Genomic DNA, 26,474 nt, shown 5'->3' with positions numbered 1-26,474 from the left:
CATTATAACACATTTTGAGTTGTGTGCATTAAGATTTTCAAGTTCAACTTTTCACTCCATTTCTGAATTGTCACACAAGACACATTGGACCCAATTCTGTCCAGGTGCACAGGATGTAAAATCCTTCCTACCCACAAGACAGTTGACCGAGTTACTTGCTTTATTTTGCCTTTTCACACCAAGGCTTCTTTTCTTGGGGTCTTTTTTTTTTTTTTTTTGCTCTTTTTATTCTCTTTTCCTATGCAACAACTGGAGCTTCTGTGAAGATGGCACTTGTTGCCCTCTTTCATGCACAATCATGGCTACTACTTTTTCTGGAGCCTTGGGGAAGGGCCTGACTAAAGTAGATTGAATTCAGGCACAGGGGAGCCCTGGTGGAGTTCAACGGTGCCCTGGTGAAGTTCGGCAGAACCCTGGTGGAGTGCAAAGGAGCACTGGTGGAATTCGGCAGATATCTGGTAGAGAGCGGAGGAGCCCTGGTGGAGAGCCGCAGAACCTGCAAGGATGTCAAGGTAGTTGACTGGTCTATCAGTTGCATATGCAAGAGCAAAGTAATCTTTTCCAAACACATCAGGGCTATAGGGCCAAATGCCAATACACCTAGACAGATGGATAATTTATTATCCTGAAAGAAATTAAGAATTGTTTTTTTTTTTTCTTTTTTTAAATAGATAGATACAGAAACCCAACATGATGTTCCCAGGCTTTGCTGCCTGCGGTGTAGAAAAATGCCCCATACCCTACAGAAATCCATGGCTGGGACATACAGGTGGGACACGTGATTGTGCAACAAGAGAAGTACCTTGGAGTCCAGCGAGGGCTTCATATAGTTGGCAGAATAGAGAAGACCTGCAAATATTCCTGTACTTGCATCCAACCAGACCCATTTGCTGTTCCAACTGATGCAGGCAGTCCTTTGTGGATGAAGTGAGAGTGAAATTGTTTGCCACTGCAATGGTCACAAGCTTACCCCTTTCTCCAGAGGCCATAGCTCCAATCTGGCAGACTCCTTTTGTGGCTATTATCTACTCTGGGGCCTGCACTGTGGTCACATCAGTTTCATCCATGTTTCATATATAATTTGGGTTGAAATTGTACATATTCTAGACAGTGTGTAATTTGTTGAAAAAACTGATCGATAGATCGGTTCCTTTTGAGGAAAGCAGTGAACCAGCAGTAGACCAGGATTCTGTGAATGTGAAGTGGAACTGGACAGCACATTGGAATGTGTTTTCGCACCTGAAAAACAGAAGATTAAAATAGGAAAAAAAAATAATGCCAACTACATGAATTGGTTTACTGACATCTCACACGGCATCCTAAAATTGCTTATTTGCGTATGTATGTATGCATTCATGCATATGAATCTGTGTGTGTGTCGGCCTATGTATTCATTCATTCTAAGCATTTAAACAAACTGACCTACACAATTTACAACAGAAATGGGCAATTGAATGTAATTACGGAGCTATAATTTGTCTACTTCTTATCTTAATCTTATTTCCAACATCCTAGCTTAACCAGCCCTCCTCCTTACGGCTCAGCCCATAACATATTGCTGCCGCATATGTATAATAACAAACAAGCTGCTTCTGCTCTGATGTAAAAACCTTCTTGTGCTGCGAGTAGCCCACTGGAGGTACTGGTGAATTTCTACCCTGATGCTGCTCTGGCAGTTTTCATTTACAAATGACAAAGCGAAGTAGAGTTACATGGCAGATGCAATAAGGACCTGCCTCTCTCCCTGGCTGCTAGACTGAAAACTTCCCTAGTCACTCTCCTATTTCTGGACCTTCTTTGACTTCTAATTCTGTGAAAAAATGAAATGCAACAAGTCTATATGCAAACTGCACTCATCAGCACAATAGCGCTGACAACAGTAGCTGGCCAGTAAGAACAAAGTATAGTAATAGTCTTTTCTATTCTGATCTTTTCTCCTCTTTTAAACTCCCCACCGAATCTGAAATTTCCGAATTCATTAACAAATCTATATCTTCCACATGTCAGCTTGATCCTCTACCTACCCAGCTGGTTAAAGCCTGAACACCCTCACTCTCCTCTCTCATAATGCGAATTATTCACTCCTCTCTATTTTCTGGCATTGTTCCTTCATCCCTCAAAACAGCTGCAATTACTCTGATTCTTAAAAAACCTGGTGCTAATACTAATGATCTCAATAATTTATGTCCAATTTCAAATCTTCCATTCATTTCTAAAATATTGGAAAAAGTAGTTTCAATGCAGGTTCACACTTACCTCAGTGACAATAACATTTTTGAATCTTTTCAGTCCGGATTCCGTTCTGAACATAGTACGGAAACTGCTCTGGTGAAAGTTACCAACGACCTCTTGTTGGCTGCTGATGTCGGACTATTAACAATCCTTGTCCTGCTGGATTTGAGCGCAGCCTTCGACACTATTTCTCACCCAATTCTATTAAACCATTTAACTACAATTGGCATCACTGACATACCTCTCGCCTGGCTCACTTCATACTTCTCTGATCATACCCAGTTTGTTCAATTAAAAAATTCCACTCTTTTCCAGTCAGCTGTGGTGTTCCCCAAGGCTCTGTCCTTGGTCCCCTTTTGTTCCTCATTTATCTTCTCCTTCTTTGTCTTATCTTCAGAAAATTCAGTTATTCATTGTTATGCAGACGATACACAACTTTACATCTCCACAAAGCCTAACTCTGCTCTTCCACCCTCCTGTCTCACCAACTGCTTAAACAAAATAAACACTTGGTTTTCCTGCAATTTTCTTAACAGCAATAAGACAGGGGTTCTCCTCATAGGATCAAAATCCCCCTTTCCAAGTCCAGCAGTTTCTCACTCTTCATCTATTGTTCTTCAATTTCTCCCTCTCCTCAGGTTAAAAACCTAGGGGTTATTCTTGATGGCGCTCTGTCCTTCGAGGCCCATATAAACAATATCTGCAGATCATGTTACCTCCAGCTATGCAACATTTCTCCGCTCCACCCGTTCCTCACGCCACACACTGCAGCCACTCTTATACATGCTCTGGTCACTTCCTGTATTGATTACTGCAATTCTCTTATAACTGGCCTACCACAAAAACTCCTACATAAACTCCAATTCATTCAGAACTTTGCTGCCCGTATCATAACGCAAATTCTGTTAATGCACCACATTACCCCCACCCTCCAACAACTTCATTGGCTCCCTATTAAATACCATATAGAGTTTAAAATTCTCCTCCTCACATTTAAAGCACTTCATAATCTCGCTCCCCTTTACTTACCTCACGCACTCTTCGCTCTTCTTCATCAAGGCTTCTAGTTACACGCCCTTCCCGCTTGACCACCATGGGTTCTAGAGCAGGGGTGTCAAACATATGGCCCGCGGGCCAGATCAGGCCCGCAAACGGGTTTAATCCGGCCCGCGAGATGATTTGAAGTTTAAATTAGCTGCAATTTTTCAATGAAAGAAACTGTTGTTCTAAATGTGTCCACTGGGTGTCGCAATAGCAATTATGTTAAGCAGGCAAACCGTTTATACCGGGGCTGAGCAAGTAGGCCTATACCTGTCAGGTGGCCCGGAGCTAGCTGCCTTGTCGTTCTGCCTATTAAATCTTCTACTTTGAACATTACACGCTTCAGTAGTTTTTACCTCCGTTTGTATGGTGTGGTGAGTTAACTCAGGATTAAGATGTGGAAATGACGAATGAGGTATTCAATACCTAGAAGAGTATTTTGTTCAATCCCAGATAGGCTGTGACTTAAAGTTGTATGCCTTTGTAGATAGAGTAGATAGTAGATAGATATTAGACGAAGTTTAGGTTCTAATCACTGAGGCATTGTTCTTGAAACTGCACCAATTTATTCTTTAGAATTTTCAACTAATTTAAAGTGTTTTGTAAAGAGCATTATTTGTGATGTGTTCAGAATGTGCTTGTACTATTTTGGACTAAAGTAAAACAAAGGAAACAAATCTGAAGTTGTCATTATTTTTAAGTTATTATGCCATAAGTTTTACCGGTCCGGCCCACTTGGGAATAGATTTTCCTCCATATGGCCCCTGACCTAAATGAGTTTGACACCCCTGTTCTACACCCTTCAGCTGTACTGCTCCACATATTTGAAATTCTCTCCCGGAAATAATCCGTAACATAGATCCTCCAACTAAATTCACATTCACAAGACACATTTATTTGCAGGGTCCTGCAACAACCACAGTTGGCCAATGAGAACACAGTCCTGGAACACCCACCCCATCGACACGTTTGTGAGAGAACTGAAAAATGGAAAATTGTGAACATTTCTGGTCAGTTGTTATTGTCTCAAATCTCATTTTCATATGTCAGAGGATTTAAGAAGATGCATGTGCTGTGGATTTGAATTCTTCATTTTAAACACTTTGTTTTCATTTTGATCAGTCACTTTGATGTGCAAGAGCCTTTGAATAGAGTAAATTGAGCTCAGGCTAGATATATTTCAGTATATTATAGTATATATTTCAGTTTTTCTTTTTTAATAAATTTGCTAAAATTTCTACATTTCTGTTTTTTTCTGTCAAGATGGGGTGCTGAGTGTACATTAATGAGAAATAAAATGAACTTTTTTGATTTTGGCAAATGGCTGCAATGACACAGAGTGAAAAATTTAAAGGGGTCTGAAAACTTTCCGTACCCACTGTAAGTCAAACTACATGTGATATGGCACATTGGTTGAATGCTTCATTCAGCATGAAAACTTTCATCTGCTGTAAGTCACACAAAGCCAAGTTTAATTTAACAGGCTTGCTGTGCTACCTTGTACCACTAAATGGCACTGAAGGTTACAGCTCTTTAGGTCATGATCATCATTAAACTATTCCACTGCAAAGAGAGGAGCTGCACTTTTTTTTCTCAGAAAAGTCATTAGAAATGTCATTAGCGTGCTGTGAGGTGAACCAGTGTTTAAAATTATGTTTGACACTTTGACTTGGTCTTTGAGGACAGGAGGACATTTAGTAATGCTAATAAAATGTTTTCATCACAGTTGGTTAATTCCTGAGGCAACAAGGCTAGTGCAAGTACAATGTGACAGACATTTTGATTCACTAATTGCAAGTCAACTGGGGATGTGGAAGGGAAAGTGTACTTGAAATAGACACCTTGTCAACTTCATTTTTAAGTGTACACCATCTGTCTGTTGAACAAAGACCAGTAATAGTTGTAAGCAAGCATGTAAATGAATAGAAAACATACTATCTGTCTGGTGCTCTTGGAAATGCCAAGATTTTTCTTTCAAGTCTGTGGCTTAGTGCATTAAATATTAAAACACTTGGATGTTTAGAGACATTAAGACAAAATTTATTTAGCAAGGGTTTGAGGAATGCTTAAGCAGTGTTGGAATAGATTGTTACTACACTGTTTTAAGCAATACAATACAGTACTGTTCTGCAGTAAGTAGTATAATGCTTTCAATATGGGGAGAAAAAGGCAATTAACAAAGCCAAACAGATCATCATAACCATTAAAAGTGTGAGCCTTTTTTTAGAGAAATTGCAAAGAAGGCCAAGGTGTCAGTGAGTATAGTCTCCTACACAATCAAAAGGCCAGAACCAAGTGACAGAACCAAAGCCGAAGCAACACAGTCTATAAAAAACTTTCTTTTTTTTTTATCTAGCACATTTAAAAATTTTTTTTACTTATCACATGTTTAAAAGTCCATTTGGAATAATATTTATTTTCTATCAGAATAGATGCATCCTAACCCTAAGTCCAAAAAGAGAGTGAAGGCATAATTTCACTTATGAATACAGTGCATCTTTGCCTAAAATCTTCACATTTTCTGTTTTCCATTTCTCTATACAATAGAATATGGAAAACTGAAAAAACACACTAGTCAAAAACCTTAATTACAGATTGATAATACAATGTAAGAAAACTGAGTTCAGTTACCCAATTTCGTGTTTTCATTTTGTGTATAGAACATAAACTGATAAGCCTTACATTGACCAAGAAGGATTTGAAGGAACAAAAGTATTTTTTTCATCTGATGTCCTGTCATGTGGGGATGAAACGATTCATGCCTGTGCCTGTGTGTCACCCCCCAAGTAGATGAAACCATAAATATCTAACATCACAAAGCCCACAGAAGTATGCACACACTTATTTGTACAGTGGCATGCAGAAGTACCCTTCCAAAATATATGCATCTGAACACACAGATCCAGTTTTCCTTTGTGGCTACATGGCAAAAAATCATTTTCTTGTTATTCAACACTGCCTTCTCCTTCGCACAATTTAATTTGGCTTGAACCATATGTTCACACTCTGAGTAAGAGGTTCCCAGGGGCATGTGGCACATTTTCCCACAAGACCCATACAGGGGTCTTTGGTGAGTGGCCGAGTTATTCATGGGGCTTGTGGGGATAGCAAGGCTCAGCCAGAGGTGGAAAGGTCTTGGAATTCTGCAGGCCTTACAGCATCATCAGGACATGGCTACTACATGAGGTCAAGGATGCTGGGCAGTGGTTCTTTTCCTATCTGAACAGATTTCTGTGCATTTTTTCCAATCTAACCTTGATTTTTGATGGCTTTTAGAATAGTAAATGCCACACCTCCTCCAACCCTCCCAGCCAAGTGAGTCAAAGTCAAACTTGTCAGGTTGCTTTAAACAAGGATAAACTTGTAGGGAGGAAAATACTAATGTGGAAGAGCAGCAGTCATTTAGTCAGGGAAGGAAAACCTACAACACATTGACTGATGAAAATAGAATCTATTATGTAAAATGACATTACCCCCAGTAAGGTCTGTTCAAATATGTGTAAGTACAAAATAATTGCATGTGTACACAAGTCTCTCTTTCCTGTATGTTCATATTTGCTTGAGAGTCCCCCCCCCAAGACATTTCTGACTACATTCTGTAACCCAGAGGTAAATATCTGTCATGGATGCTACCAGATAACAGTGTTTTTCCCCTATCACCTCTCATCTCTCTCAGAACTTTACACCCCCAGCTGTCTCTCTAAGCAGCAGTGAGCTCCCTCTCTATGCAACACTCCAGAGTGGAGGATCACAGCTGACCAGTGATCCTGCCATAGTTGACTTGGTCTTCATGTCTTGTGATTTACTCTGAGGTGCTTATCAAAGCAACCTGTCTTTTGATTACCTGTTCAAAAAAGCTGAGACCCATGATGTGAACAGAGAGACTGTTGGATCAGGCTTTTGCACAGCACTAGGGAGGGCAGCATGTTCAATCAAGAGAAAAAAAAAATATTTTCGAAGTGTTGGTTACCAAACGCTAATTATGGACAGCACAACCTCTCACCATGGTAAACTATTACTCACAGAACCTTGTAGTACTGTAGTGTTGTGAATAATTAAATTTACTATAAATTCAATTAGTTATTTTGTTACAGGTCACAAGAAGTATGTTTTTTTTTTTTGAGATACAGAAAAAAAAAGAATTGCATTAATCTTACTGTACTTGATCATGTGTTCATTTTTGACATTCCAATAAACTAGAATATGAGACAAAAGCATGTTAAAAATAGAAATCACACCTGGCAACATAAAAGTGGTGCAACTAACCTTCACGTACCTTTTGCAGTAAAAGCAGTACTTTATTCTGAAGCAACTGCAGGAAATGATTAAGTGACAGCAACTATCTGGGGGAAGCTTAATGATCATTGCTATGTATCGTACTGACACTGGGTCACAAAATTGCTGAATAATAGAATAAAGTGTGAGGTTGTATGGGTCTGAACTATATAGAAATGTGTTTTTGCGTGCCACCATATTTAATGAGAACAATTTCTCATTCAATCTATGTATTTTCTGGCTCAAAGTAGCAGCAGGTCAAACAGCGTAGTTGAGACATCCTTCTCCATAACTATGTTGTCGAGCTTTCCCTGGGGCATCCCAAGGTGTTCCCAAGCAAGGCAGAGTATACATTGCAATTCCGTCATATGTTTTCACATTTTCCTCACTTGGTTCCTTTTCTTGCATCTTAGTCCCTCTCACATAAGATACATGGAAAAGATGTCAGTAGAGAGGAATCAAGGAACAATGTTTTTGGTAATATGAAATGTCCTTTCTACTGATCTGTCATCTGAAGCATCCAATCACTACCTGTTTTTTGGTAAAGGATGTGGTGATGTACAGAAGAGTTCTGCAAAGAATAGTCTTGTGTGTCTTTGCTCATGTCCCCTCCAGGTAGCCTTCTAGCTTCTCACTTTTCATAGCAGGGATAAGAGCTTTGGGATGGCCTTCATGGCAGACCTGAATAACTTCTGCATCAAGTGAGAAATGAGAAACAAGGAACAATCAGATAAGGGAATAAGGATGTACCCAGGATATATATGGACAGGCATGGAAATCTTAACAGGGACCTACCCAAGATGCCTCTCAGCCTATCTTTAAATGACGAGTTTATCACTTTGGAAGATATGCTGCTCGTTCTGAGTGGTTGATCTTCCAAAACAAAAGTGAATAAATGTATTTCCCAAAATGTCAGAATATTACTTCAATGTTGACCCTAATCAAACTCAGCTCCCTCATCACAACAGCCCCCAAATACAGTGCTTACTGACCCATCTGTAAATATTTTATTCAAACTCACTGTAACTGGGAAACAAGAACCCATGATACTTGACCTCATTCACTTGGGAGATGTTTTAAATTCTGTGTTAGATAGACTCATAAGAGTAAATGCATTTTTCTTTGGCTTGATTTGTCCTATTTTACATTATTAAAAGATTGTAATGGTTAAATTCCATATCTTTAATGGTTAAATTCCATATCTTTACAGGTGATCCTGATTTTAACCAAGCTGTACGACTTTCATATTGGCAGTGTCACTGAGAGTACTCTTTGGAGGTGAGTACATAAGATTTATATTCCTAAAATATTGTTTCCTTTTTTATAGCACCAAAGCACAATTCAATCATCTCAAGGCACTTTACAAAAAACAACCAAAAAAACCCTTAAACACAAGAAACCTCCAGCAGAACCAGGCTCAGTTTGGGCATACACCTGCCTCGACCGGTTGGGGTGAGTGGATAGAGGAGAGAGAAAAGAACAGCAACAATAAACAAGAAATAGACACTGCAGGTTGGTGGGGCCAGTAACTGCACATTGGTAATATACAGTTCCAGGACCAGGGACACCTGCAGAAGGTATAGAGAGAGAGGACAGTGAGAGAGCGAGAGAGTATAAACTAGGGTAGGGTACGGGAGCTCAGTGCACCGATGGAGAGTTGTCAAGCAGTCTCTGCCTATAGCACTATAACTACCTGAAACAACACTAACTATAAGCTTTGTAAAAATGTAAAGATATGCTCTGGCGGACTTGTTCTATGGTAGGTTAATATGTTTAAAAGCAACTGAAAAAAGCATAAATTTCACCGCATATCAAAACTTGTCCAGGGCCCCAAAACACCCTTAGATCCCAGAGGGTTAATAGAGTGCTTCCTAATAACATTGCCTCCAAGTGCCTTGAGATAATTGTATTGTGATTTGGCACTGTACAAATAAATTTAATTGAACTGAATTTAATTAAATGAAGCATGTATAAGGTGAACAGAATCGGTCCTAGCACAGAACCTTGTGGAACTCCATAACTAACTTTTGTGCGTGTGGAAGGTTGACATGAACATGAACAAATTGGAATCTGTCCGATAAATACGACATTTTAACGCTGTTCCTTTGGTTCCAATCACATGCTCCAGTCTCTGTGATAAGATGCTGTGGTCGATGGTGTCAAATGCACCACTAAGGTCTAGCAGGACAAGTACAGAAACGAGTCCATTATCTGAAGCTAAGAGAAGATTGTTAGTGACTTTTAAAAGTGCTGTTTCTTTACTATGATTTGCTCTAAATCCTGATTGAAAATTTTCAAATAGTTAATTTTGGTGTAAGTGGTCTGATAGTTGCTTAGCAACAGCTTTTTCAAGGATTTTAGAGATAAAGGGTAGCTGGGTATAATTAGGTTGGTATAATTAGCCAAGACTCCTGGATCAAGACTAGGTTTTTTGAGTAAGGGTTTGATTACTGCAGTCTTAAAAGCCTGTGGTATGTAGCCTGATATTAGAGATACATTTACCAAGTCTAATAGATGAGCCAACTAATGGCAGGGTGCCTTTAAGTAGTCTAGTTGGGATGGGATCTTAGAGACATGTTGATTTAGATGAATCAACTGCTGATGTAAATTCAGAGCAATCTATGGGAGAGAAGCAGTCTAAACATAACTGAGGTCTTATAGATGATTCAAGAGCTACTGTAGTAGAAGATTCATTTATGGCAGCTACAGGAAGCATCTGATGAATTTTATCTCTAATAGTTACGATTTTATTAAGTCATCACTGCTGAGAGCTAAGGGAACACTGGGCTCAACAGAGCTGTGACTTTTTATCAACCTGGCTACAGTGCTGGAAAGAACCTGGGATTGTTCTTAATTTCCTCTATTAGTGATGAATAGTATGCAGTTCTGGCTCTATGGAGACATTTTTTTATGTTAATGGACTAGGATGGACTCCAGGCTAGATAAGATTCTTCTAAATTTGTGGAACGCCACTTCCTTTCCAGCGTTCATGATGCCTGCTTTAAGGTACGGATATGTGAACTGTACCATGGAGCTAATCTCCTCTGATTCACTAACTTCTTTTTCAGAAGGGCCACAGTATCAAGAGTTTCACGCAGTGAGGCTGCAGCACTGTCAACAACATGATCAACAACATCACTGGCAGATGTCTTTAAATGCTTTAATGGTGCTCAGCTTGTCAAAGATTAGAATGAACCTTGTATAACAATGCTGATTGGCTTAATGTTTTATTTTAACATATTTTCCAGTGACAGCAAGAGCATCTGATAGAGCCCATTGTAGTAAACCCTTAAAACAAACGCTTTTCCTGTTTTCCTACTCATTCTTTCTTTTGTACTAAACCATCAGTCTCTTTTGCCACCTGTTTACAGTCACCCCATGTCCTGACTTGCTCCTCTGGTGCTGTGAACAGTATGTTCCAGTGTCACGCATGGTCAAACAGGGCACTCCTCAGGGTAGAGGATGCTCTTGCCATGCTTTTGTTCCTGTGTATTATCTGATGTAACTTGCTTCCTCACATCTCCTGGGAATAAAATAAACACATATACACATACACACATACTCCTGATAAAACAAAAGTGCTTGTAAAAATACACTGGAAAAAGGCTGGGTAACAAATCCCTGATGAGCTACAACTGTGTGTATCCCATTTTCAAAACCTAACTCTCTTACAGTTAATCCTCTGTGTGTGTTCTAGGATGAGCCCACACATCTTCCTTAGCTGTTTGGTCTATTTTTCTGGGAAAAATTACTTTAGGGCAAAGGGCCGCCTCAGGTAATTGACCATTCTCCAAAATCCCCTCCCTGAACAGCAATTGCGCAGTCATAAAGTAGAAGCTGTAATAAGAGTGATACTAGACATTTAAAATAGTTTGTCTTTTTTTCTAGCTTTTCCAAAACCAAAAGTTATTGGAGCTAGTACTGGATGTTAGCACTTTTTTATACATATACATATATACACAGTATATGTACACACTATACACATACACTACTTCATAGATAGATAGATAGACAGATAGATGGAAAGAAACCATGAAAAAGGCAGTAGTAAAAACTGAGATCATGTTTGTTTTCTACTCAAGGACATTCAATCCCACCTTTTCTTGATTGAGCTCAGATTTGCTTTTTGACCAGGCCTCAACACTAATGACGCTGTTACACTTACTGGTTCAAACTCCAGCAGCTCTATTTGCCTAAAGAGAACGGAATAGTATTTCATCTATATTCTTTTTGTGGGATTTTAGAGTTGACACTCCTTTAAAGCAAAAAGCATTTGCACTTATCAAGGCAGCTCACTTTGCCCAACTTAAAATGGTGGATTGACAATGATAAGTGCTGCCAAAGTGACTGCTAGCCATTTTTGACATTTAGACAGCTACTCTGTAATTTGGACCCACAGGCAAAAACAGAGCAGTGTTTTGGTGTTTGAAAAAGTGCAAAGAAATCCAATCCCTAGATATCCAGCAGTAAGTGGAACTCAGTTGCTTTAGCTGCTCTTGCAATGGATCATAAAATAGAATCAGAATCAGAATTAGAAACAACTATGCAAACACTACTTAAATAACACTGGTCTACAAATTTAGGGAAATTATTGACCTCTGAGATAAACATTTTTTCTAACTCCTGTTTCTTGTTTCCACATGTTTATCCTATTACATATCTAAGAAATCTTTAGCAAAAGGGTTACTTCAGTGTGTGAAACGGTTGAAATCACTTTATTCTTTCTGATGATCCCTATGGTCTTTGGTGCATGAACACACCTAGACAAACCTTGCATTACAACCACCACAGATGGAGGACAAACTGAGAGGGGACATACTGTAGCCTCCAGGAGAGGTGAACACCTTCATAATGCAGACTGAACAGAGCTGGAACTGGATCTGGAACAAACTTGTACAAGAAGAAAGCTGAGTTTCTCATGACACAAGATGCAATTATCAGGAGCCAAATTCTTGTTAGTCAAACTTCATGGTCTCACTTTATACTTCCTCACTGATTTTGACATCTGACATTTTGCCTCTTGTCTTATTTTCAACAGTGTGCCCTTAAAAATATAAAATTTCTTTTTATTGCAGTTTAAAACATCATTTTTATCATTCTATTATAGTGGCTTTTGGATTATAATGTTTTAAAAATAATAAGACAGCTAACATCAACATTTTGCTTTCAAATAAAAACTGTCAGCCAACCTGGGTGTGCTCACACCTTTTGCTTTGTGCAATATGTTGTCCGATTCAATCAGAGACGAGCAGTGGCAACAGCCAAGGAACTGACTGATTTGAGCAAAGGATTCTAGTCAGGTTTAGCTTACACTAAGCCAGTGAAGCAGTGAGGGAACTAATATTTTTAACAGGGAGTTTGAGTTAAACTAAGAATACCAACAATATAGTACATACGTAGAAGTGTAGAAATTTGCTACTGGATTGTAATTGTTATTGTTGTAATTGTAACATGATTGGATGTTACTACTCAACTGGTAGCCAAGCAGCAGATGAATGAAATAGGCATTGTATTAGTAATAATTAGCACGAAAAAAGTTGCCAATATCAATCAGTTTACGCAAGTACAGCTTCAGCGCTCTGTAACTCCGGTCATGAGTCATTTTGAGTACCACTGTGGTTCCATCACTGTGAATCTACTGCTAGCAGAATTTTAGCAGCAGATAACTTGCTTCTATTAACTATTGTCATGTTGCCACATCATAGTGTGCAGTTATATTTGTGAGGAAAACTAGAGTTATGCAAGAAATCAGAAAAATAACTCCTCATGGCAGTGGACTAAATTTGGGGCTGTCCTTCAGTCAGCTAGGAATGAAGTCCTATGACTTATGTTTTACCATAAAGCTCAGTCAAGTATTACAACACTTTAGGGACACACTACATATCCATGAAAATTTCATCTTTTCATCATCAAGTTTTGGTGATTGAAGGTGTTATGCCTTTTAGATAAGCCAGCAGTATCAACAGGATATTTCAGTAGTACCCTCTCCTTCACAGAAAATGTTTGCACACAAATGCAGTGAAGCGGTCGTTGTACTGGCACGGCCCTCACAGTTAAATACACAATGACAGTTTCAGAACTGTAGTGGATCAGCGTTATTGGCAACACCCCCAGCCCTGTCACTCTCAGCAAGCCACAAACAGTGAGGAGAGCAGCTGTCCATCTGGGCTTGACTTTACAATACATTAGTGTCTGAAGATATGCAGGATGACAGATTTATCCGTGTTTTACTTTATGTTTGAGATAAGAATAGCAGCTGTAGATGATGAACACAGATTTAATAAAGAGGTAAATAGAGGAAGTGTGCTAGCACTACCAGTGAAGCAGCCATTTTCCTGAATTAACTTGGCAGTGGTGAGAGACCTGGCTGTCTCATGTCAGCGACCGGTTTGTGATTCATCCCTCTGTTGCTGACTAATTGAGATCATAGCTCTGATAGGGATTTGAAGGGGAAGAGTTGGTGAGAATTACAGGAAGACATTCCAAATGGCAAGTCTGACTCTGCCTTTTTTCAAAGGTCAAGACAGTGGCAACACCTCATAGTATTGCCCATTCAGTCTGTCAGTTTTAATGAACATCCTGACCTTAAACAATGAAAGCTGATCAGTCAGTCTACATAATTTTCAAAGCAGCCTTCATATGTGCATGGTAGAGGGGAATGAAGGCAAGGTATTCATTGCTGACTGTAAATCAGCTCAGCAAAACAATTCTTCAAAGTTGTTTAGCCTTTCTCATCTGGCCTCTGGAGTAATGTCCTTCTGTGGATGAAAAATATATCAAATCTGATAAGCCCTGTTCTCATTTGCAGGCATTCAGACATGGGTAAATTAAAGCCAACAACAAAGTCAGGTTGTATTTTCCTCCTTTCACAGTACAAGGTTGACATATTCTGTACTTGTACTTTTTGTAAAACAAGCCTGTGCAGCTGTTGTTTTCTGCTTTATACTATGAGTTATTTGAAACTGTGCTCACAGTATGTTACTGAATTGGAAAGCAATGGGATGATCTCTACCACTACAGCACACACAGTAAACACTAGTTCACTCCTTATTTATATTTTGTGGTAACTATGGCTCAGAGATTGTTGTTGTATTATAAATACAGACTGCGGTAGTGGTGGCTTTCAATGGTCATCACTGTCATTCCGAAAAATTTGTGGAAGCTGTGAAAGTTGATGGACGTGGAAGTCACCATACTGAGAGTAAGGGGAAGATATGTGCTTGCTGTAAAAACTGTGGTAATGCAGGTCTAGTTTTGCACTGAAAGTGATTTGTAATGTCAATTAAATCTGCTTCATGCTGTCTGAGCAGCATGTGCACTACTTTTAGCTTACATCCTGTGACAGCCATAAAGTTATGCAAGGGCCAGCAACTGAGAACCAACTGCAAGTTCTGCCCTCAGCTTTAAGACCCAGTCCAACTAAACCTAATTTGTACTCACAAAAACCTGATCCTGACCTGGGCTACATGTATACCCATGCTAGCAGCGTCAGTCTGTCCAGTGGTCCACAAAGTTGGTCCAGACTGAAATATTATTTATTAGATATATATTGTAACTGTACAGATATACATGGTATACAGACAATAGATTCTACTCTCCCCTGACTTTTCCTATAGAACCAACACCAGGTTTCACTAAACTATAACTGTAAATCACAATAAAATTTTCTACTCATATTCAAGCTCTGGATGAACTGTGATAATATTGATAGTCCCCTAACTTCTCAGGTAGCACCACTATGTCAGAATCCCAGTTTGTCCAATACCTTAGCTTGTGAGTGTGGGTACCAGTGAAGCTAATGACATTCCCCACAGCCCTCAACTGCCTTTCATCCGTGTTAATTAGCAAGCTCCAGCCCTCCGCAACCCCTTTACAGGACAAGTGTTACAGATAATGCATGGATGGATGTTAATTAACTAACATGCTAACACACTGAAGAAATCATGAATATGGTATAAACATTTTATCTGTTACATCAGCATGTTAGCATTGACACATGAAGTTATTTACATCTCAAAGGCATCATGGCTGTCAGTTGAACTGTTCAAAGGCTGGATTAGATATAGCTACTACAGTGAGAATAGCATATCATATGAGTCGTGTTGCTTCATTGGGCAGCTTTCAGCTTAGGCTGCTTGGTTTGAGTGGGTTAGAGCTCATGATTATTTTTTTGTACCATTCAGACAGTTTCCCTTGATAGGTTCTACATACAGTGGCTGTTAAGAGAGATAAAAACCAAATGACACTGAAGTTTATAACTGGAGGCTCTGACAAATGTGGCAACATTACAAATTAGACAGGTAGTGGTCTTGAGTTGTCTTCCCGACTGGCACAGAGATCTTGCTCTATACACTGTTACTTTCCAAATACCTCAATAATAAACACTACATTTATGCATGTGTTTTTAAGAGCTCTAGTCTTGTGCAGTCAGTGTATATTTTACAATGCAATATTTTTAAAGCATACTACTCTTAAGTGCCTCACTGATTCTGTAACACTTGAAGCAAAAATGCTACTCAGCTTAACAAAAATATTGTGGTCTGAGATAGTCCAATCAGTATTTCTGAAAATGAACAACATTTCCCCAGTAGACCTCTATATCATAACATCAATAAACATGTAGAAGACTTTTGTCTGACTTTTTTACATCCTGCATGGAGCACTACTGTATTTTAGTCAATTTGTTCTATTTTATTAAAGCAAATTTTCATGCCAAATGATCAGACTTTTGAGTCTAATTATTTTGATTTAATTGGTCTTATAGTTGCCTTCAGCAAATTAACGCTGATCTGATAAAAAAAGGGAACATTTTCTTCACTCTTTTTTGCCTCTTATTAACATGCTGATTACAGTTGTAATGATGTTTGCTCTGAAGAAATATTCATTATGTGGATAACTGTCTGAAATTAGTGTCACTGAAAATGACAGTGATTATGAAGTATTATGTAACAGACAACAGGAGCACATTTTTGTGCAGCACAAGTTGCTTCAGGTCTAGACAAAAGTATTTGTGAACTTAAGTAGTTAAAAGCAGAGTACAGTATTAATTTTACAAAAAAAGGTCAGAGTGATATTATTCTTTGGAAGCAGTCATTAAAATCAAATTATACAAAATGCTGAAAAAGAGCCAATCCCTGTTTTTTTACTGAATTCAGTGATTGCTAGCAGATAGCAAATTATGTGTTTAAAAAACAACCTATCGACTTTTATTTTGTTTAATTCTTGTTTTTTAAATTGACATTAAATACAGGCACCATCAGAAAAAGTGGAGCTAGCTCCTCACTATCACTCCTCCTCTCACACTGTGCCAGGATGGGGTCACCTGGAGGTGAGAAGTGACATCCTCTCAAATTGCATCATTTTGGTGAGCATGCTCACAGGCTATCTGATATTTCACAGGTCGGTGCCTATAATAAGGGCCCAGCTCTCTCAGAGAGACCCCCCTGATGTTAGTGACCTTTTGCAATTGGATTTGGTATTTCCTTCAAAACCTCACCAGCCAGGGCTCACCAGAACTTTTCAACAGCAGTTCAGGAAAGAATAAGATTGATAGAGCTATTGTAAGCTCTCCTAAAATTGAAACCCAAATAGTAAATACTGAAATGGACAATAACAATCCTCACTTTTTCTGGCAACTGCAAAGTGGTTAAAGCTGCAATAATCACTTTTTTTCTATTAACAATAGACCTTATCAATATGTGTAATGTAAAAGGTGTCACCTATAGTGATGAATCAACAGAGAATTAACAACTGGCTCTGCATTTCAGCGATTTCTAGACCATTATGTTGGTTTTACTTCCTGCAACTTTACTATTTTGTTTCTCTCTGTCTTATGGTCCTTGTTTCCATAGACGTGGACATCTGTTTTCAAGACAGCTGTGCTAAAAAGAGTGAATGTTTTCATGTGTCAGTTGGCCACACACATAGCTTTCAATGCATGTTAAAGTTGCTTCATCTCCACTGGATGCTTGCTAAAACATTTGCCATAAAATCATCATAAGAAGATAATATACTGAGCTAGTTTATTAGATACACCAGCTAAAATTAATGCTGTCTAACAGTCCTCGAATTAATCATCCCTTTACAACGGTGATAAAAAACTAAGGCAATCTATAAAATTATTATATAAACTGTCAACTGACCTATAGTAGGTTGTGCATGGACATGATTTCCCTGTGCAATAAGGGAATATTAACATTATGAGCTTGTCCACATTCTAAATTAGTTCCAAATAAAGCAAGGACTTATTTTTCAGCAATGTTGCTGCTTCATATGATTACAGTACTTACATTGGAAGTAAATTGTGTTGTCTATAAGGATACTAGACTCATAATAAAGCTACAGTTAAAACAAGTTAAAACACTGAACTTTATATGCCAAGCTGCTTTGTCATTCATATACAGCGCTGGTTCCACCAGTGCTTTCATGCATACAATACATGTCGTTACAAAGATCACAAGCGTCCATCAGTCTAATGCTAATTGTCAGACAGAAGTAGTTTGACTGGATTATTCATAAGCAGCTGTCAGCCAGGAGTCAATATAAAGCCCACACTTTTGCAAACATGAATGCACATATAATACATTTTATAGTAATTAAAAAATGGCAGCACTGAATTATATGCAGCCTGAAAAATCATGTATTACTTGCATGCACCCATGTCACTAGCTGCACAAATTTACTATGAATTAATGCAAGCTTTTTGGTTTCTCTTCCATGCCTTACCTTGAAGTTAATGCATAAATCACTGTTGCTGTTATTAAAGAGGTCATTTTCTATGATTTTTTCTCACAGTATTTAAATTCCTACCTTTTCACTTGCCCACTCTTGGGCTTTGTCCTCATATCCTGAAGCATGTACTCATTTGCTATCTGTCCAGGCAGCGGATACTGAATTTCATCATGAGGCTTTAGTCTAAAGGCAATGTGGAATTTCACACTACTGCAGTACACGGGCATCTCTCTGTTAAGTGGTTCTGGTTTGTTTTCGGTTTGTGGTAATTAAAGTTATCATCTGTTCAGATGTTGCAGTGATTAAAATTCTTTTTTTTCCTCCCCATTTAGAAATGTTAAACTGATTTTTTTTTTTTTTTTTTTTTTTTTTTACTGTTTAAAAATAATTGATTTGTAAACCTTCCACACTAGTGTTATTACTACTTCATGTTTATTCCTAAAGTATTACATCTTTCTCTCTGAGGGATTCAAAGACATACAGACTAGTAAGTCAATAACCCTCAAATGTATGACATGTCCTATGTTGGTTGACAGCAGTGGCTAGCCTGAGTGCTCTGACTCCGCTGTTTATCTGAAATGACACAAATATTTCTGTGGAGGACAACATTCTGACATCAGTTGCCCCCAGCCTAGTGCTGGACTGCGGTGGCTGGTGATGCAGCTGGTGGCATGGGTGCTATAGCTGGTACATGCTTTGTTTTTGCTCATACCAGCTGCCAGCTGCTTGCAAAAGGGCCGGTTATATAGTCATTGCAGAGGCCACAGGCTCAGATCTGTTAATATTTTCGACAGGATGCTGCCAATGCTAAAAGACCCTGTCACAACTGCTGAGTGTGTGAATAGCATAGGAGTGTGTGCAGCACAGGAAGAAAGTTTAGTGACGGTTGGAGGAAAGTTTTTTCATTCTTCCTCATCCTCCCCTTCCACTTACTTACCTGAGTAAAACTTCACTTTCATATGTCTGAGTTATAAGTTCCACATGATTGGCTCTGGAGCTGCTTATCAGGGAGAAGAAAGGTACCAGATAAAGGCACTGCAGAGTCTTGAAGGATAGATCCCACTCACCTTCCAGGAGAACACTTCTTTCCCCTTCTCTTTGGAAATGGCAACAAAAGTGTATTTACCCCTGTGCTGCTGCAACAGGATGCACACTGGCAAATGAGCAGGCGATCAAACAAAAGACTTTTAGAGCGTGCGCAGACTTCTTACATCCCTGCCTGGCTTTTATCATTCCTGCAGTACTTTACCAAGTCCCCACCTGGGAAACAGCTGGTGTTCTTGCATTTGTGAGTTGTTCATCCCTGGCGAGTGACTTCTATACTGACAGAAAAGGAGGAAATGATTTAAATTTGGATTCTGCATACACAGTGTATGATGAGCATAAATCCAAGGAAGTTATGGCAGATATAAATCAAAAGTTTGTTTGCAGCCCTCATCTATTCACGACACAGCTGAAAAAAAGAATTCAGCGATTCCTGCAGTCAGTGAAGCACATATTAAAAAGGATAATATTTCTTGTCATTGTTTTGCCTCTGCACTTAGAACAATTTAACCTTACTGAGTTATAAAACCAAAGCTGCTTTAGAGACGGCTCTTTATTAAACTATCTCCAAATACCATGGAATAAATATGTTTGAGGAAATGTGTGAAAGCATACTTGAACCTCTTGTGTCTTTACAACCCTTTCCTCTGTTGATATACGCTGAAAAAGACAAGAGGACAGCAACAGCATTGTAAAAAACAATACAAAACTGCAACTTCTTATTGAGCAAAGCAAATAATTTACATCTTAATTTGTTCAGTTTTAAACTATCAGAAGCTAATGTTAGTGTTGGTCTCTCCTTGTTGCCCACCATTGTACTGGTGAAATATGCCTCGTCATATTTCCTTGTCTTTGCTTTGGATGCTGTGCTTTGAGTTAGTGAAGTTATATTTTCTGATGCAACATTATGTTTAGCTGGGAGACCTCTCACATACTTGTCCTTTCCCACCGCCAGTAGGAATGCATGAAGTAATGTAAGCTGTCTGATGGTTGGCATAGCAACGACACTTCTGCACAATTTTTTTTTTCTTTGATCCATCGAGATCTCAGAAATTTCTCTGTCCCATAGGCATAGTCCATTTGGGTTTTCTTTTAATAATGCTGCATAGGCTTAGTGTTTGATGTATCAACATAAATTTATGTCACTTGTGGTTCCTATTGTACTGGAAAAGTTCCTACTGTAAAGTACAAGCTAGAAAATTCCCCTAAAACTGTGTTCTAAGAAGTTCTCAGTTCCTGCAGTGCGAACACAAAGGTTCTAAGAAAAATGACAAAAAAATCCTCCTGTCTGAAAGTGCCTCATCTTATGCCATCAGCTTATTCCAAGCATGTCTACAAAATTTTCTAGAAAATTTTAAGTATATTTAACCTCTACTGTACTTGTACTTATACTGTAGTATACTTTATATTGACAAGCATACAGAAACACATAAGTGTATTTGGTCTATACTTATTTATAGTTAATTATATCAAGTATAGACTAAGTATATATAAGTATAGGTATAAGTAAGTATAAGTATAAGTTTGGGATCACCTCCATCTTTTTACCTCAATTTTTTCATTTTATATTGACATTAAAATTCTGAAAGTCCAGACATTACAGGTGAGAGTGAAAGCAAAGACACCTACAAATGCAGCACATTTTGTGAGTACCTCTGCATGGTTGCTATCTAGCCCAACAAGGCTGGATTTCAGTTGTTGCTACCAATGCTACAAATACGTTTGGCATTTCAGAGTCAAAAATATTGATTAAATACTTACTTAAACCAATGGTTTCCATGAGTTTCTTCATATAAATTTTCTTTATATACATTTTTATAACAATTGGAAAACAGATAGAGCTTTTTAATTACTCATGTAATGTTTAAGTATTTGTTTTGTAGTTTTGGGTGGAATAGTTTAAACAGTACATGGGTAGCAAAAGGATCAAGTTTAGTAATAAGTCACTCTCTCTAGTACTAGACTTGTGACATGACTCATGACTGCTCATTTAGTTCTATCAATTTGGCAAAGATGTAACTAGTACCTACAGTACCAGTCAAAAGTGTGTCCAAACTTTTGACTTGTAGTGTATAAGTTCACTAGTATACTAGACAGTGTACTAGCATGATGGCGTGTTGGACTAGTGAGATTTCCCAGGATAGAAATTGTTTGATCACTATTATTGTTCCAGTCATTTTCTTGTGTGTACCAAAATGTGGATTTTCTAAGGGCCTGTCAAACTAAAAGGAAGCTATTAAAAGGGCAAAGTTCTTATAGTTTCCTGTTCAGACCAGTGCTGCAGTTGTTGTACAAAATACAACTTAGAGGTAAATTAGTGTACTCAATGTTTAATAGTCTTATAACTAAAATAATCATTTATTAACTAAAAATGGATAGGAGTGTTACATGACTAGCAAAAGTCTACTTTCAACTTCAAACTAGGTTTGAAGTATATTACTAAGTTCAATGCACAGTAGAGTTGCAGTACAACATTAAACTTAGATATGAATTAGTTATTTATTCAAAGTTTACTACACTTGCACCTAAAGGGTACTTAAATCTATACTTTTATAAACAAAAAGCAGACAAATTTAGTCTCAAAAAGTCTTGAAATAGTACATTTAAAAAATATAAAAATACATTGATATTAGTATACTTACACTATAAACTATACTTGGACTTTACTTAAGTTTACTCAATAAAATAAACTTTAAATATCCTCTGACCCACTTCTGTCACTAAACTCATCCACTTTGTTGCATTGCTGAGCTTTTCTTTACCTTGTTTCCATTCACTCCTTTTTCTCTTTTATACCTCCCTAACGGTGTGGCCAGAGGCAGTATGTTTTCAGGTTGTACGCCTATCTGTCCATCCGTATATAAACCAGTTTGTTTTATCCATCCTCTATTGTGAATGTAATATGTGTTGAATCCTTTGTCTTGAGGAAATTTCTTCAAATTTCTTTGAATTTCTGGGTCTTAGTCAGTGGTGCTGTACAGTCCAACATGCATGTAAAATGTAACTTGGCTAATTGGCGGAGGCATGCAACCACAGTGCAATAATTCTGGTTATTATAGTTCTTGTTCCTGCAAGCTCAAGGAATAGCGTATTTTACCACATTTGTGACATTTTTCATTTTGGAAAAATGCATTTCTGTGCTTCATGCTGATCTCCTTTATAAAAATAATACTCATTTTTCTGAGTACCTTTTTAGCCTAGTATCTCCCACTGGTCTGTTGAGATAATGACAAGCTGCGATCTTATGCGGTTGCCACTGTATCATATCATGGTTTCAAGTAGTACTACACTGATACAAATCTGGGGTATCACAATCATAGTCAATGTATAAAGCATTTAATTCTTTTTGATGCTTATTTATGAAACAATTTTACTCTTTGCATATATACATCAAATGGCTGTTTTCCACACCTTCTCATGGCATGAATAATGAATTGAAGTTATTTCTGGTTGTTCTTTGCCTGCCAGCATCGCAGGCTTGAAATATATACTGGGGGCTTTCTTCTCTGAAGACGACTTTGACGTAGGTTTAAATCAAATACCATGCATATTTTCCTGCCAGCAGATCATTAAAGTGTTATCTAATCTAATCTAATGTAATCTAATGTGATCTAATCTAATTTAATCAAATCTACAGTAGCATCTTCAATTGACTGCAAGGGAAGATGATTGTTATCTCACCGCAGAGTGGAGGGAACACAAGAATAAAGGGTTGGGTAAGATCACTAAGTCACGAGACCATCAACCCCGTCTCGTAAAACTTATGTTCCTATACAACTAAACTGCATTTTAATTTACATTTTGCTATGAAGCGTAGTTTGTCTTTGATCATGTTTGCTACAAACATATTGAATATGTTTATATTTAACATATTTTTGCCATTTATTTTCATTCATTGTGCTTGAGCACTTGGTTCTGTAAACAGCTTTCAATAAGTATGCCATTTTAATTGACAGGGTTGGAGAAAATATGGGTCAGGTCAGCAGCATATGTTCATATTGAAAACAAGGTGTATGTCGAGCAGATTTCATTTTGGTAACCTCAAAAAGTGCTTCTCAACCTCATGAAAAAAGACATCAGGTCGGAGAAGATTTTTTTTTTTTAAGTTTTATACTTTATTTAAACAGTTTTGGAAAAAACCATGCTAGACTGGCAAGCAAGGAAGGGGATGAACCAAAGATACTCGCCTACCAGCTGTCAAGGTTGAATGGAGAACATGATCTGTGAGTGGGATACATGACAAAAGTGTCACTGAGAGTGATCTTTGAAGGTCAGCACTTCTCTCCCTCTCCAGCTGCTCTTTCAAGGTATTTCCTCAACACTGCATTTGTCTGGAATGGTGCAATGATGCAGTCAGGACTACATTTGGTAAGGCCTGATGAGTGGGATACTGTGTGGATTTTCTTTACATTTTTTATATAAACTTCTGTTCTCCCTTTCTGGTTTGCTTGTTGTATATATGTATCACACTCCAGCACAAGGTTGTTATGTGAAATCTTTTGTTTTACACAGCAGGATTGTCTCTGACTTTCTCGGCACATTGCATTAGCAGCAGCGCAGATTCTACTGCGGTCGGCAGGCACATTTCCTGTTGTCTGTTTGTTTCACACATGGGTTGCTTTTATATTTTCCTCTCACTATCTCCAACTAACACAGACACAGACATTAACACACGCACAGGCGGATATGCACAAACACATTTCTTAATCTAATGAAAGGAAAGAAAGAGAGACTGGCATATAGTGCTCAGTCTTTTGAGGTTCCATTATTTTTTTCATGCTTCACTGTCTTCTACTCTCACATGGGTTTCACTGACAACTCAGTGCTCTCCCACAGAAACACCTGCAAATACAGTATCTTACGACCTCAATGTGACAATTCTCCAAAGTCATTTTCCATTATGCTTCAGTGGATTCTGCATTAGAGGCAATGTTGTGCAGCAGTTGCCTTAAGTGAAAGCATGAAGAGATGCAAGCGTGCATGCATGTGTATGTGCCACCTATGAGTATGACTTCGTGTTGTGACTGTGTGAGCTCAGTGTGAATGTGCGTTTCACAGATAAACTCCTTGACAGCTTCTACAATTTTACTCTCCTTGCTCAGATATGCTTTACTGATGGTAGTAGTGATTATTATATGCTGATAGATGTTTGCAGCTTCTGCTCAAGACATGCTGCAACACAATCTTCATTTTTTTTTCTCTTGTAGATCTAATGTAATAGTACCATTTCATTTACCTCGCATACAGCAAATGCCAGAACAAGCTTTCTTTGTCCTGTTTTTTTTGTTTTCCTCATCATTCAAAACAAATGCATTTGCTGGTGGAAGTCAGTGGAAATTTGACATATAGTATCACATTGTTACACTGTATATATTGTATTTTGGGAAGTGAGACTGGGCCATCAGATCCCCTATGTCTGCACTGTAAAACATTATAAACAATTTGAAGGAATTTAGTGGAGTTAAATATTATAATCTAAGTTATTTTGACTTATAACCTTTAGTTGTAACTAAAGGTCTAGTAACTTGAAATTATGAATCATTAATGAACTGAGAGGAAACTCAGTGTATTGAATTAAGAAAGAAAACACAAATTAGTTGACACAGCATGCATTGTTTTTTTTTATAGTTTGAAGAAAACATTTATGATGATGATGTAAAATTAAGTCATTGGTGTTTCTTGTCAGTTATCATGTTGAAGGTCAGTGCTATATTATCTGTTTGTGTGTCTAGTTTAACTTGTTAGTTTGTTGAACTTTTTTGTAGCTAACATAAATTGTTCAGTTTTAAAACCACATTGAACTAATTATTCAACCCGATTAAAAAAAAAAAATGTTTTTCAATGCAACAGAGGAACTCATATGTTCAAGATCACTGAACTTATTTAGTGTACATTAAATCATAAAATACCATAGATTAAACATAAATAAATATGAAGATTGTTTTTCAAATGTATATCTTTCTTTGAAACAAAACAAAAATGACATATAGGGAAACTGATTTCAGCTGTGAAGTACTGCCACAAGTCAGATTGTCTGCACCATGACTATAAATTCAGTGGACTCTCATCCCTTTTAATGTTAGTTGAAATGTACAGATGCAACATTTATGCTCTCCCGTATTGTCTGCTTCTTTAAAACTACAAGTACTGTGTAGAAACCACCAAGGCCTACCCTCACATCCAACCAGGGGAACCATGCCATGGCTGGACTGAAAGCAGTACATAGTGACTTTCCAGCCACGTTTTTATGCACATTAACAAATATCTCTATGACAGTGTCCACAAAAATGAATATTACAGTCATGATAAAAGCAGACCTTATGTTAAAAAAATGCGTTTGATTGGATCTGGGTGCATTTTAGGTGCATCTAAAATAAGTAGCCACTAATAGTATATATAGTCTGACAAACCATTGTCATCCATTGTATTTATCACAACTCTAATCTTGCAGTAAAGCATGCCAAATTGTTGGTTTGCAACATTACCTACAACAGACTAATAAGCATACAAAGCAATTATGCTGATTATAGTATCTCATGTTTAAATGCCTATGGTATGTTACTATACTGTATGTGTACAGACAACATTGCTACGGAACAACAGTGCTATGATTGGCTTTGCTTTCTCTGTCCCTCTTAGAACATTATTTTTTGCCTTATTTATTATGAAATGATTGGACAGAGAAGCTGTTAAAGCAATTAAACCAATATGCCTATCTTGGCTCTTGGTGTAACAATGAACTATGACAACAGTGTTTCAGCTTGAATGTTGTCAAGACTGCCAACCTAATGTTTTGGACTAAAGCACTTAATCTGTTGGTTAAATGAAGCAGTGCACTGGCTGCAAGTAACAAACTAAATGCTCTGAGCAACTCATCCATCCATCTATTCTCTGTGGCTGCTTACTGTTGTTTACCATCAGGGGGGCTGGAGCCACCTCCTCATGCCTCAAACGAAATGGCAGGGAAACACCCTGGACAGGTCGCTAAAGGGCCATCGCATAGACAAATTGATCTCTGACCTCTGGTTGTCTAGATTCCTAAGATGTCCACTGTAGGCTAAAATTGGCTTTTTTAACATTCAAATTAATTATTATAGATTCAGATGGGAGGAAGGTCTGATTTCTTTTTGTTTTTTGTTTTTATTGTGCAG

The 26,474-nt window shown here is 38.0% G+C and overlaps 1 protein-coding gene across 2 annotated transcripts in view; it reads left to right on the top strand.

Moving 5' to 3' along the window:
* Positions 1 to 26,474, top strand: part of sorcs3a (sortilin related VPS10 domain containing receptor 3a) — a 197,720-nt gene that overhangs the window by 75,928 nt on the left and 95,318 nt on the right. For both annotated transcript variants that reach the window (XM_026303245.1, XM_026303244.1), the window contains one exon: positions 8,759 to 8,826. In XM_026303245.1, the coding sequence (XP_026159030.1) occupies positions 8,759 to 8,826 (68 nt within the window). The remainder of the gene's footprint in view (positions 1 to 8,758; positions 8,827 to 26,474) is intronic.

Source organism: Mastacembelus armatus, chromosome 1 (assembly GCF_900324485.2).
Source record: "Mastacembelus armatus chromosome 1, fMasArm1.2, whole genome shotgun sequence".
NCBI classification, from domain to species: domain Eukaryota; kingdom Metazoa; phylum Chordata; class Actinopteri; order Synbranchiformes; family Mastacembelidae; genus Mastacembelus; species Mastacembelus armatus.
This window is presented reverse-complemented; position numbering and strand designations above follow the sequence as displayed.